Source organism: Rattus norvegicus, chromosome 15 (genome assembly GCF_036323735.1).
Source record: "Rattus norvegicus strain BN/NHsdMcwi chromosome 15, GRCr8, whole genome shotgun sequence".
NCBI lineage: Eukaryota > Metazoa > Chordata > Mammalia > Rodentia > Muridae > Rattus > Rattus norvegicus.
The window spans coordinates 36,176,647-36,191,339 of NC_086033.1; the positions used below are offsets into that span (position 1 = coordinate 36,176,647).

At 44.8% G+C, this 14,693-nt stretch overlaps 1 protein-coding gene across 3 annotated transcripts in view; it reads right to left on the reverse strand.

Annotated features, from left to right (window-relative positions):
- Positions 1–3,766: 3,766 nt before the first annotated feature.
- Positions 3,767–14,693, reverse strand: part of Micu2 (mitochondrial calcium uptake 2) — an 82,017-nt gene continuing 71,090 nt past the window's right edge. For 2 of the 3 annotated variants that reach the window (XM_039092977.2, XM_039092978.2), the window contains 4 exons: positions 11,800–11,971; positions 6,468–6,576; positions 5,934–6,091; positions 3,772–4,897 (listed from right to left, as the gene is read on the reverse strand). In XM_039092977.2, the coding sequence (XP_038948905.1) occupies positions 4,793–4,897; positions 5,934–6,091; positions 6,468–6,576; positions 11,800–11,971 (544 nt within the window). In that variant the 3' untranslated portion in view covers positions 3,772–4,792. Of the gene's footprint in view, positions 4,898–5,933; positions 6,092–6,467; positions 6,577–11,799; positions 11,972–14,693 lie in introns of all 3 variants that reach the window. The other variant, NM_134396.2, reaches the window with a different exon arrangement.

Sequence of the window (14,693 nt, forward strand, 5' to 3'; positions counted from 1 at the left end):
GAGGAGAAGATAGATATTCACAGTTTTTCTTTTTCTGGGCCTTAAAATTAGTGTTTTTGTCACCACCAAACACCTCTCACGAATAGTCTGCAAACCTGAGTGGTATAGACACAACGGCATCTCTCATTTCACTCTCTTGGAAGGAGAATTGACTCTAGCAAAACGAAGGGGAGTACCTGGCAGGCCCATGGGTACACTGTGTCCAGTGACACTGTGGTGGTGGAGACTCTGAAGTAACTTCACAAGACCAAGCTTCCTTCCCTTCCTCTTCAAACACAGCCACCCGGACAGCAGGCCCACATTCTTCAGAGCACACTCTTGCCTGGCCAGGGCGTGGCAGGCCACAGCTGCCTGCAGTGATTTGACAGTCTGTGCTAGTGCCTGGGCATGCTTTTGGGATGCAAGGGTGCCATCTTGTGGAACTTCTGTGTTGAATTCCAGTTATCTGAAAGCCACTGCAGTGACGCTGCAAGGACTGGTGCGATTGCTTTTCCCCTTTGCCTCTTATCCTATGGCTCGGACGTGGTTGCACTTTGAATTTGCACTCTACATTTTGAGAACATGCACTCCTTCTTATGATGATTCTTAATGTGCTTACATTAAAAAGTGATTTCAATTAAAACATTTTCTACTTATTTTAATGTATGGGTGCTAGGGCCATGTAGCGGTCACAAGGCAACTTTTGGGAGTCAAGCTCTTTCTTTCCAATATGTGGGTCCTGAGAACTGAAATCAGGTCATCAGCCTTGGCAGCAAGTGCTTTTAGTCACTGAGCCATCTCATAGGCTCCTGAATTTTTATTTATTTTTGAGACAGGGTTTCTCTTTGTAGTCTTGGCTGTCCTGGAGCTCTTTATGTAGACCAGGATGGTCTTGAACTCACAGAGATCCATAGTGGGATTCTATCCCACCAGTGGGTTCCAGGGTTCGAACTCAGATCGGCAGGCTTGGTGGCAAGCACTTTTATCCTTTGAGCCTTGTCAGTAGCTCTTGTTTCTGATTTACATAAATTATGGTTGTTATAGGCCTCACTCCTGATGTCTTCAGCTTATTGTATGGACATAGATCCCTGCTGTTTTAGTTCTCACTCAGTGCTGTCTTCCTTGGCACAATTTATTTCCTTAGTGGTGGACACTGGTGCAGGCAGTCCTGACAGGAAGGCCCTTGCAGCTACCCTCGTGCATGTACATCAGCATGCTCCTCTGGGGTATCTGTGCAGGAGGCAGGCTTGCTCTAAGTTCCCTTAAGATTGCCAGTGTGTAGTCAGCAGACACAGGGCTCTTGTTTCCTGAGTCCATGCCAACACTTGAAAATCACATTTCTATTTTTTGCCAATCTGATAAGTATGGATTGATGTCTTAATTTGTACGCTGATCACTAATGAGCTCAGAGCTTTCTTGGGAGACTCAGGCCAATCTCTGTGCTCTCTTCCCTCACAAGGTGAATGTCGCCATCGGCTGCTTTACCTTGTCTTCCGTCTTCCCACTCCTTTTCTTCTCTGTCCCCTCCCTCTGCACCTCCCCTTCTATCCCATTCCTGCTGCTCCTCCCTGCTTCTCTTTTCCTCCCTCTCCTTTCTGACATGGCATTTCTCCCTTTCCTCTCCAAGTTGATTTTAGTCATGCTGTTTGTCACAGCACAGGAAATAAACTAGAAGAGAGGTCAGCACCAGGATCATGGAGTGCTGTTTTCACAGATGTCACACACCATGGTGGTTTTGGAAGGACTGTGGAAAAAATTTGGGGTCTCAGTGCTCAGAGCTCAATGTGCTGCCACGGGAGCTCGGAAGATAGCAATGTTGAGAGCAGTGCAGACAGCAGAGGCCTGGCTTGGGAAGTTCCAGAGGGAAGCCTAGACTTTATAGAGCAATCTTTGTGACATTATGAATTAGAAATCTGGGGTTTCACATGAAGCTCAAGAAAAGGAAGACCAAAGTGTGGATGCTTCAGACCTTCTTAGAAGGGGGGAAAATACTCACAGGAGGAAATACGAAGACAAAGTGTGGAACAGAGACCGAAGGAAAGGCTATCCAGAGACTGCCCCACCTGGGGATGCATCCCATATACAGACCCCAAACCCAGACAATATTGCAGATGCCAAGAAATGCTTGTTGACAGGAGCCTGATATGAATGTCTCCTGAGAGGCTCTGCCACAGCATGACAGATAGAGGCAGATGCTCGCAGACACAACCACTAGACTGAGAACGGGGTCTCCAATGGAGGAGTTAAAGGACTGTAGGAGCTGAAGGGATTTGCAACCCCATGAGAACAACAATATCAACCAACCAGACTCACCAGAACTCCCAGGGACTAAACCACCATCCCAAGAGTACACAGGGATGGGACTATGGTTCCATGTGCATATGTAGCAGAGGATGGCCTTGTCAGGCATCGGTGGGAGGAGAGGTTCTTGGTCCTGTGAAAGCTTGATGCCCCAGTGTAGGGGAATGACAGGGTAGTGAGGTAGGAGTGGGTGGATGGATGGGGGAGCGCTCTCATAGAAGCAGGGGGAGGGGGAATGGAATAGCAGCTTTCTGGAGGGGAAACCGGGAAAGGGGATAACATTTAAAATGTAAGTAAAAAATAATATCCAATAAAAGAAAAAAAAAAGAATCTGGGGTTTCTGATTATTTGGGGCTGTTAGAGATCAGCACCACTGAGGTATAATCTGGGAAGTGTTTGCTCAGGGTCAGCACACAAAAGCTGTGGTCCAGACAGGGATTAAAGCTGCATCTCAAGCTTGGAGCACGATTCCAGTCTTCCACACAGCACGCTGGTTTTGTAGCCTGAGAGCTGCAGGACAGAGGTGTCTTTGAAGAGGCTTGGCATTGTGAGAGGCCTGGGAGCCATCATGTCTTCTCAGGTGCGTGGTTCCACGTATACAACTTCAAAGACTCATCTGTCCACAACTTTTGTATTTTGCAGCATGTGCATGACCCATTCTTGCTGCTTTCTAACCTAACTCTGAGCAGGATCACTTTGCATCACTTTTGTCTGGTTTTCTATTGTCTTTTCTTGTACTTTTGGCATTGTATCTAAGAAACCAGGAATTGTTTCTGTCGAGAAGCCTTCTGTTTTCTTCCATTGAGTGCATTGATGCACTTGGAGTGGACCTTTTTGTATATGGTAAAAGGTAAGGATTCAACCTCACTCTTTCCTGAGGATATCTAGTTTTCCTAGCACAATTTGTTGAAAAGACCCAAACAAACAGTCGTTTCTTAAGTTAATATTCTCGGTAGCCTTGTTGAAAATTATCTGACCATGTCTGTGAGGGGTCCCTACTGTAGGCTACTGGCCTTGCAGCTGTGTCCAACCTTTTGGTACTGAGATACCTCTCTGTCATGTCTTTCGTCCCAGTACTTGGGAGACAGAGGCGGGTGGGTCTCTGTGAATTCAATGGAGATGCTGAATTACATACTGAAGTCTAGGCCAGGCAGAGGAACATCGTTAACATCCTGTCTCAAGACAACCTAAGACCCAAACTACAACAAGACCAAAATGTCACAATGCTTTATGATTTCTGGACTGTTGTGACACTGTGTCCATGAAGACATGGACAAATGACTCAGCAGATAAAGGGCAGGGTCCTGGAGAGATGGCACAGGACCTGGGTTTGGTCCCAGCACCTACATACACTGTGTCTCACCGTCCACGGGTACACACAAGGCACACACATATGTGTAGGTAAGACACCTAGACACATCAAGTAAAATAAGTAAATCTGAAAAAAAAGACTGGATGACAGACCAGAGGAGTACCACCGCCCGAGTCTAGTTTGGTGAATCAATGGGTTTATTGGATGACTGCAGAAACATGGGGGTTATTTACAGGAACAGGGGCTTCCACACATACGTGTGCCCACCTGTATACAGAAACATATACATACTTTTCCACATAACATTATTTCAAATTTATTTTATTGCAAACAACTTTATAGTGCCATACTGAATGTTTCCCACAACCCAAGACACCTTACCTTATGAAACCTTGATATTATGATCAGTGTGTGTGTATCTGTGTGCACGAGTGGCTGGAGATTGAACTGTCTGCTGCTTGTTAGCAAAGTATGGTACATAGCTATGTCCTATGCTGGTTGAGCCCCCACACCTATGTATCTGGGAGAGGACACTATACTTATATTTCAAAAGCATGGAAATTTATAAAAGAAATAATTCTTTTTGTATCAATGTAAACACTTTATCCTGCTTCCAGACAGGACACTGTCACTTACATGTTATTTTCAAGGTAGAAACACCGAAGCAAGTGTTAACTTCAACTACTCCCTAGGCCACCATGGCTTCTGGGATCGATACCTGTCTTGGGAACGATGTCCCTTCCCTGGTGGACTTGTTTAGCCCTCCAGAAAGCACACTGCATTCTCATGTCCAAAGCACGCAGTGCCAGCCTTGGCCTTCGGCTTCCTAAAGCATCCCTTTGCATTCGGGCCTTTAACAGAGCAGTGCATGTTTTCATAGAAGAATACTTTGTCAATGAAAATTCACCAAGACATTACCGAGTCAGCGCTGGTGAGATGGCTTATCAGGTGAAGGCACTTGCCACCAAAGCTCATAACCTGAGTTCAATCTCTGGACTCCCATGGAGAACCGGCTCCCACAGGTTGGCCTCTGACTTCCTACTGTGGCACACAATTATTCACCTCCCCTCATCCCTCCAAAACCCCCAAGTCAGAAAATGAGTACATGGCGTCTTTATCCGCACGGCAACTCAATGAAGACTTATGGAAAACCAGCCAGTTCTTTGAGAACTATCCCGGCCCCGTGAGCTGTTACGTCTTTCAGAAAGGGCCCTTCCCGGCCTGTTTCCAGGCCTCCTTCACTCCCTTAATGCTTTCCTTCTTCACGCACTTCCAGTATTCTTGCACACTCTGCTGCTGCGACACCTGCCATCCGGAGAGAAAGATGAGCAGTCACTGCCGAGGCATGGCTGCATGTCCTGACAGTACTGTTTACTGCCTCCCCACACTTCTCTAAAGAAAGCTCAAGTCCTTTACACGCATAGGCCACATGCATGCCATGGAAGCCATAGTTATTAACTTCCCCCAGATACAGGTGCTGTGGGAATTCTTGTAGATGAGTGTTTCTAAGTTGTTATGAACACAAGCATCGATTACTCCTCTTTCCTGTCTCTCACCCAGCTCCCTACGACCTGTGTAGATGCCAATGCATCAACGTTCTGGGCTTGGCTTGTCCTCAGTCAGAGCCCAGCACATGACTATGAGCAGCCATGATGGGCGCTGAGAGTTCTGCGTGCTTTCTATTTAGTTCCCAATGTAGCTGTTGTTGGCAGAATCAATTAGTTTTCTTAGTTATATAGAGGCGGTATCTGAGGCACAGAAAAACAAAGAGGCCTTTCAAGATTCATTAGTTAATACATGGCAGAGCAGGATTTGAACCTGGAGATGGGTATTGAGTCCAAGGTCAGATCCAAAGTTAGACCCTAGGCTGATTTCTCAATTTAAGTTCAGATTTTTCTGTGTATATGGGTGCACATGAATATACAAGTTTGTGCATATGCATGTATGTCTAAAGTGTACATGCATGCATGTGTACAGTGACAAAGGTCAGAGGACAGCCTTGGGTGTCATTCACTGGCCAGCTGGTAACCCCACAGCCCCACTGTCTCTATCTGCCCAGAACTGAGAATCTAAGCACTTGCCACCAAGCACATGGCACCTTGCCTAGCATATCCATGGGATCTGGAGGTTGAACCCAGGGCCTTACTAACTGACGTAGCAAAGAAAACACTAACTACCATTCTTTGTACAAGAAAGTTCAGTGTTTTGGTTGTAGTTTATAATCTCTGTATTAACTTCCACTTAACATTTTACATTTCCTCTAATTCTAGGTTTAATATTCTTGTCATTAACATGTTAAAAAAATAGCTTAAAAGACAAAACAAAACTCAAGGTGTTTTACCCATAAACCTCGATGCATCCTGTTTTTCAGTACTCCAAGAAACTCCCCGTGGCTGAGGCATTCGTCCCCGTCCAGGTCAAAGATCTTGAAGACAGTGTCCAGAAGATTGTTGGAAAGCTCTTGTCCAGTCGCCACTTTCACAGCTCTCTTGAACTCCGCTAAAAAGCAAAACAAGAAACTGCCAATTAACCAGGTGACTTAGTTCAAGTGGATCTAATCCACACTTCCATTATTTGAGAAGTAAACACAAAAATACCCACATGAGTATACTCGAATCCTGAATTCGGCTAAGACACATCATGGAAGCAAAGAGAGTCATTTTACTTTACTCATGGTTGCCAGTAACATTGTCAACCCTACTCCCTTCGCCCCCTTGAGAATAAGAAAATAAAAGTAAATAAAGTAACTTTGGAGAAGTGAACTGAGAACCACCAAGAGGCATTCACTACCTTACTGCTACCACCACCTCACCACCACCATCCACCGAAGAGTGAACTATGACACACAACATAGATTAAACGATTCGTGTCTTACCCAGCCTCACAGGGCGATGAGCTAAACTGAACATCTGCATGGCGATAGCGAAGTCTTCCAAATGTGTTGTAAAATGGCAGAAGGACTTGAACTCATCCAAACTAATGCTCTAATAAAAATAAAAGGATTTGAAATGACAATTTTGCATATACATCATAACTGCATAACTGCATCATAACTGTCTTCTATCCTAAAGCTTGGCTGGTTGATAAATACTGAAGACACAGAATAAGAACTAGATTCTAGAGCTGAGGCAGGCCCATGTGCCTTCGTGGACCAGTCCAGTTCCCTTCCTCATTCTCATTTTGAAGATGAGAATCTTCTAGTCCCCTTGTAAGGAGGCTGAGGAGTAAAGTGAGGTCATGGCTGATGTCTAAGGGAGTCTACATTAGTGTTCATAGGTGTTCTGTGGACACGTGCACACACCCACAGAGCAGCAGTCACACAAGGACATAGGACACTGTGCGTAAGCTGAGAGGCATTTCACCAAAACCAATCTAACCCAGTCTTCCAGCACTTAGCAGAGGGAAGGCAGGTCTCTGTGCTTTGTGACTGTGGCCTGTTCAGCGGGCTACTCCTACTTACTCAGTGTGCAGCACTGACCAAGAGGGGCCTATGCTGAAACTTCAGCTCTGCCACCTACGAGGTGTGTGATCTGACCCTAACTCTCAGATAGGCAACTCTTAGGGTCCTTGTCCAAGGTCTATGGAGTAGAACAACTCCGATGTGAACCTTGGTTTATCTGATTTTATTATTTATGTACTTAAAACCAAACAAACCCAAGTTAAAAAGCTATTTTTTCCAGTAAAAAGAAATCAGAGAGAAAAATTTCCTCCAAGTGATGTTGCCCAGACTGATTTCAAACTCATCATCCCTCCCGCCTCAATCTCAGCAGAAGCTGGGTTACAGGTACACACCAGCCACACTGACAGTTCTTATCTGAAGGTAAATTCTTCTGAGTTTTGTCTCTGCAGCCTTAGCCTCTCCTCTGTGTCCACTCAGGCTGGCCTGCTCTCAGCCTCTGTGGGTCTTTGTGGAATAATCACAGATTTATTTGTAAACTGTAACAAATTAGAAAATATTCTTTTAAAAAAGATTATATATATCCCAGAAGAGGGCATCAGATCCCATTACAGATGGTTGTGAGCCACCACGTGGTTGCTGGGATTTGAACTCAGGACCTCTGGAAGGGCAGTCAGTGCTCTTAACCGCTGAGCCATCTCTCCAGCTCTAGTAATCTTTTTCATATGTGGGCGGTGTTGTCTGTGCACCACTTGCATGCCTGGTGTCCACAGAGACCAGAAGGCATCAGATGCTCTGGATGGTGTCCTAGACAGTTAGGAGCTAACCATGTGGGTGCAGGAGTCAAGCTGGTCCTCTGCATGAGCAGCCAGTGCTCTTAACCACTGAGCCATCTCTGCAGTCCCAACGAAAAACTGTACAGAATATGTATGTTCCAGGTAAAGACTGCCAGTGGTAGGAAGGGTAAGGAGCCTTCCTTCCTCCTCTGAGCCCTCTTCTAATCTCACTGCACAGGCACTGACAGTGTCTGTGTGGGTCCAGAAACATGGCTCCTACAAAAGCGGCTGTGCCCCACACCACACAAACTGCCCATCTCAACTCGGGAACAGCCTCGCCACACATTTCTTCACTTTGCTTCTTTTTCCCACAGTGAGTTTGTCAGCCTAGTTGGGAAACAAGGTGCGTTTGTTTGTGTATCATATCATGAGCTCAAAACAGGCATGGGGTACAACTCTTCTGATGTCCGCTTCTCTCTTTTCATCATGCTGAGGCTGAACTCAAGACCTTGTGGATGCTGGCCTCTTCTGTTAGGTAAAAATAGCATCCTGTTACCATTGACCTTGTACAACCTCAGAATGAGGTTTTACACTGTAATATGTGATTTCTCTCCTTGTGACTTTATATCCTGTCCTGGCAAGGGCTATCACTGCTGTGTTATAACACCACAACCAAAGCAACTTGGAGGGGAAAGGGCCTACACTTTCACGTCACTGCTCATCATAGAAGGAAGTAAGGACAGGAACTCCAGCAGGACAGGAACCTGGAGGCAGGAATGATGCAGAGGCCGTGGAGTGGTGCTGCTTACAGGCTTGCTCAGCCTGCCTTCTTTCTTATAGAACCCAGGACCACCAGCCCAGGGATGGCATTACTCAGAACGGGCTGGGTCCTTCTCCAGCAATCATTAATTAAGTAAGTGCCTACAGCCTGATCTTATGGAGACATTCTCTTATTTGAGGCTCCCTCCTCTCAGATGACTTTAGCTGTGTCAAGCTGATATAAAATCACCCAGCACAGGTCCTTTGCCCACAAATCTGGTGGGCTTGCTGTGGGAGACGACACTTCTTAAATATCTTGTCAACGGAGGCACAATTGCCTTTTTCATTTTTTGGTTCCTGAACATCTTTCCAAGGATGTATGTATCACGGGCAGCCTTGAATACAGTGTTTTCCCCAGACAGAGGACAATGCTTCCTGTTACAAACTGAACACAGTGCTTCCTTCTGCAGCAAAGGTCAGGATATCTTGCTTCCCAACTCTTCTGAAAGACTAATTGGTTGGGCTGTGTATGATCACACAGAAGCTTTCCTCTGGGACTCTCGGAGCTGCTATTATGGGCAAGAGGAAACTAAGCCCAAACAGGATGCTCCTGCTACTGCTGTACTCTGAGTATTAGGTTTTTGTTGTTGGTTTTTGGCTCTGATCCAATAACCTTGTATCTTCTGTAAGCATGCATTAAACTGTGCAGGGTAATTTGGAAACAGAAAAGGTTCCAGAGACTTTATAGTGATCCACACAATGGTTTGTAAAGCTCTCAGATACAGAATGGGAAGTCTGGATCCTCTGGGTTACATCCTAATTTGCCCCAGCTGTCAACCTGACACAGCCCAGAAGAAACATTTGTGTATGTGACATCTGAGTTCCTATTCTCCAATACTGGGAACAGCTCTAGGATTATCTTTTTATCTAAGCAAGGTTGTAAATTTTCCTTTTGAAATTTTTGTTTTTGAGACATTGTTTCTCTGTGTAACCCTGGCTGTTCTAGAATTTGCTCTGTAGACCAGACTGGCATTGAATTCAAGATCTATCTGCCTCTGGAGTTCTGGGATTAAAGAAATGCACCATCATTGTAAACACTTTTTAATCTTAAAATTAAATTCATTTGCAATTATGTATTTCTATTGCAATTATCAATGGTACTGCCTTTCTGGGAGTGGTGGAATATTGGAGGCTGAGGCAGGAGAATCAGGAATTCAAGGCCTGAGTGGACTACATCGTGAGACCTTGTCTCCAGAGGAGAAAAAGATCACTCATACTTTATTTTTTCCTTTTGTTAGAAATAGCTTTGAAAGGCTAGAGTTGGCCTAGTAGTTACTAATATTGGATTCCCAACACCTACATAGAACGGGTTGCATCCTCCTAAAACTGCACTCCCAAGGGATCTGACACCCTCCTCTGGCCTCTGTGAGCATTTGCACACATGTGATTCATACATATACGCACTCAGCACACATATGGACATATACATAAATAAATCAAAAACAAAGACAAAGAAAGGGGTTCGTAATTGAAAAAAAATAGAAAGTTTTTAAGACCTTATATAAACATACTTGTTCACACCAAAACCATTTTGCTTACATAAAATTACAAAGGGGGAAAAAGAAGGCAGTGTGGCAACATATGCCAGAGGTCCCAGCTACTTTGGGAAGCTGACTATGGTAGTATCTAATAAATATTTAAACAGATCCCGGGGGCATTCCTTGCTATCCACCCTGTTCTGGGTTCTTGAATGAAAGACACATACAGAGCCTTTATATTTTGATATGTCTAAAACAGCTCAATGGCTGGGTCATTTCCTAACCTCCATATGCTAATCCACCTCCTTCTGATAATCTCAAGTTATTATTTATTATTACTTTTTTTTTTTTGGTTCTTTTTTTCGGAGCTGGGGACCGAACCCAGGGCCTTGCGCTTCCTAGGTAAGCGCTCTACCACTGAGCTAAATCCCCAGCCCCTCAAGTTATTATTTATTAATTCCTATATTTCATCTTTTCTACTCTGGGCCCAGTTGGACAGCAGCTCCCTCCCTGACCCCATATGGGCTACTGCCTCTGTCTGCCTTGCCCAGCCACTGGCTGCCAGCATCTTTATTTAGCAGTCAGAATCAACTGGGGGCAGGATCCCTCAATGTCTTATGTATGTGTGCAGATTCCCATGCAAACAATTTTGGGAGCCAAATTAACCTAAGACTAGAAATAGCTACAGCTAAGGTCACTTGAGCTCCCAAGTATAAGATCAGTCCAAGCAATATGGCAAGGCACTTATTCAAAACAAACAAAAACAAAACAAACAAACACCACTTAAAATCCACACACAGTTTCTGGAACTGTTTGAGAAGGCTGAGGAGGTGTGGCTTACTGGAGGAGAGGTATTCTACACTTTGAGGTTTCAAAAGGCTGCCATTTCCAGTGTGTTCCGTTCCTCTGCTTCGCCTGCGGGTTAAGGCATGAGCTCTCAGCTGTTCCTGCCCTCATGCCTTTGCTTTGCTTTGCTGTCAGGAGCCATTATGCCTGCTTCTATGAAAGCCTGACTGTCAGGCAGAGTCAAGTCAGGCCAAAGTCTACTGGCAGATTTCCTGGACTGCTGAACAATGGAACAATAAGAGGGGACACACTTGAAGCTCAAGGCAAGCGGCTGAGTGTTCTGTTAATCTTGGAGGAAGGAACAGGGAGGAACAGGGAGGCCTCTGGATGGGTACAGATATCAATGTGTGTCAGCCATTGTCTCTGCTGGCTTATGACTTTGCGTCCCACGATACTGTAGTCTGTAAAGCCTAAGACAATTAGACTCCAGGCTGCCGCAGTATTGACTGGCAGCCCTCCCGATTTCTAACCTTTGTCTCTGAGTCTTCTTGTGTGTCTTTCCTATAATCCTCACCTGCCAGAGGACTGCCTGGCTTCGTACTAGCCAGACTTGTACACTTTGTCACCATGGACTCTAAGTCTCTGAAACCATAGGGCCAAGCTAAATGCTTTCCTTTATAAGTTGCCTTAGGCATGGTGTTTTATCACAGCAACAGAAATCAACAGAAATGTAAATAAGACACGTACAAAACCCAGGATTGCTAGCTGGCCATTATCATTTTGTATGATACACAAACACACACAGACACACAGACACACACACACACACGCCCTTCACTTAAAATGTATACACAGGATAGTCTGAGTTACTTTAGAAGTTAATTTACTTGGTTATATGAAATTTTTAGTTTGTTTCATTTCTATCGCATGTGTAAGAAAAAGCATACCAACCTCTCCTACTGACAACTTTTCTCTCACATTTTTCCAGTAAATGTCTTTATTTTCAGAGTTAGTGAAGAAAAGTAGCCACTCTGCAAAGTCTTCTTTTCTCATGAAATTCAAACCTTTAGAAAACTGAAGGAATTCCATTTCTTGAACTTCTGTTTGTAAATTTTCCATAAATCTAAATATTAAAATAAGAAATCGGTATAAGCAGCTAGTGGCATCCCATCCTGACATTATAAGTGGGTCTGCAAGCCTGCTCCTTCTTCTGCACCAAGTGGCTGGCCTCTGGCAGGCAGCAGAAGGAAGCATCAGGGCTGTGGGAGAGAGAAGCTGGCCAAGAACAGCTCCTGTCCATCTGTCCAGCGAGTTTGTGCAGACCACATCTGGCAACCAAAGCTGTAATCAGTGTAAGTAAATCATGCAAAATGTTGCTTTAGTAGAATCACAGAGAATAACATCTTGTGGAAAGCCTTTTTTCCAACGTAGCAATATTATCAGTAACTGGGAAAATTAAAATTCAGGAGCGGATACTACCTTTAGAATCTTACTAATTAATGGTTCCTACTGTTCTACAGACACCAATGTAGAAACAATGACTTTGAACCGCAAGCTTAGATCTACACATCATCTGTCTGTAGTCTCTGGGGCAACAGTGTGAATCTAGAGACTCAACATCCCCTCTGCTTTTTAAAAACAGAGACTCTAGTCCTCTGATCAAAGGCACAGCAATAGCTCTTGGGCAGGTCCAAGTTGAGCAGACATAGAGCTGACTTTGACTTTCTTGAACAAGAATCTACAAAGGTCACACCAGGGTTTATTACGCGAGTCATGTGGAAGCATTATGAGAATTCTAAGTTTTCATGTGCAACAATCTCCTTTAATTATATACATATATATTTAATTTTATTTTTGTGTGTTATATCACAATTTAAAATGGGTGGAATATATTCATGGATTTTCTCTAGTAGGAGAAAACCACAATTGTTACTAGCTTGCTTTAGGGTCTGTACTTTACCCATAAACTTCAGAAGTGCGGAGCGGGGAGTGGGCGGAAGCGTCCGTCTCTGTGAAGAGCCTGTTACCCACAACATTGACTGAGGGTACTGAGGCACAGATTTTTCTGATGCTGTTTCTTTCTGGTCAAAGCAGAATTTTGTCTAAAACTTGATGTATTTTGGGTTGAATTAATAATGGATAAAGATATTTTACTGATATTTTGCCTTTTGTTTGACTGTTTTATCATATTGTGTATTATGGTAATAGCAATTTTTTTAGGTATGGTGTATGTGCATGTGTGTTAGTCTGTGTTCCTGTGCATATATATATATGTGTGCATGTGTGTTAGTATATGAGTATGGGTGGGTTAGTATGTGTGTATGGGTGCATGTGTGTTAGTGTGTATGTATGCGGTGCATGTGTATTAGTTCATGTGTGGGGTGTGTGTGTTAGTGTGCATGTATGGGTACATGTCTCTCTGTGTATGGGTACATGTTGGTATGTATATAGGTACATGTGTGTTGGGGTGTGTATGGGAGTATGTGTGTGTCTGAAGGCTTGTGAAGGGTATAGGTTGAAGCTTGTTGTCTACCTCCATCACTTTTCTACCTCATTTTTGAGATAGCGTCTGTCTCTGCTGATCTGTGGGCTTGGTTGGCAGTAGGCTCCAGGATCCCTCTGTGTCTGCCTCCCCAGCACTGGAGTGACAGGATGTGCCGCCAGGTTTGCTTTTGCACATTGCAGGTGCTGGCGAGCAAACTCAGGCCCTCATGTTTATAGAGCAAAACACTTAGCCGACTGACCATCACCTCGGCCTGTCAACTGATTCATACTGGGATTATCAAGAGAATGCTTCATGTGTAAACGAGTATGTAGCAAATGAAGAGACCCTGCACAACAAGAAGCTGTGCTGTCCTTCCGAGACAGGAAAAAGGTGAGAAGTTGGTAGGCTGGCTGAGGAGTGGAGCAGGAGTAAAGAACTGTGCTGGGCGGCTAAAATGCTGGAGGAGAATTGGAAGAACCAGAGATCAGCTGAAGGGAATTGGTAGTATTTGGTGACCACCCGGACAGAGAATGAGATAAAAAAATCAGAGCCAATGCCTTATTCTGAATGGCACTGACTACAGCATGCTTCTGCTTACTGGGGCCAGTTCTCAGAGGGAAGACTACATCTATCTCCTCACACCCGACCTTCCTTGTGGTCAAGGCCTTTTTAAAGAAAACCACCTGGAGAACGCACGCAAACCTGAACACCTTCATGGGCTACAGGCCTCAGCTGCGCCGTTCTCTATCTACACGCCGCTTCTCCTCACGTGGGGTAAAACCAGCACGTACTCGCCTCCTCCCTGACAGAAGTGCTCAGTGCAATGCAGCTGGATGGGTACATGTACCACACAGCTTGCAAAAGGGACCACACTTTGCATTTGAGACACAGCCTGTCATACAACAGCACATATGTATATGTATTAGCAAATCTTAGCAAAGATGTAGTGAGCTGGGGGAGGCTCTGCCCAGAGGCCCGCTCTGCAGCCCACAGCACACTGGTCTGGAGTCTAATGCCTTTCAAGTCCATATTTTCTTGCTGTTCTGATCTTCTTCTTAGTAGCTGTTTTAAGACTGTGTTAAGAGAGTGCTGCAGGGAGGCCCTCTCGTGTGAAAGCTTTACCTGAGACATGGAGCTGTCTGCTTTCCAGGGAACTGCTCTGGTGCTTTCCCAGTATGGCTGATGGTATGTTTGCATTTACTGCTGGGTCTCTGCACACCACAGCTGAGTCCCCACATCTCAGATCAGTTTCAATGCAGAGTAAATCCAGCTGAGATCAGCCAGTGCTGGCCCCAGCAGAGCTGTACTCAGGGACACAGTGCATGGCCCTTGTTGGGCTGGTTTGTTCGGTATTAAGAAC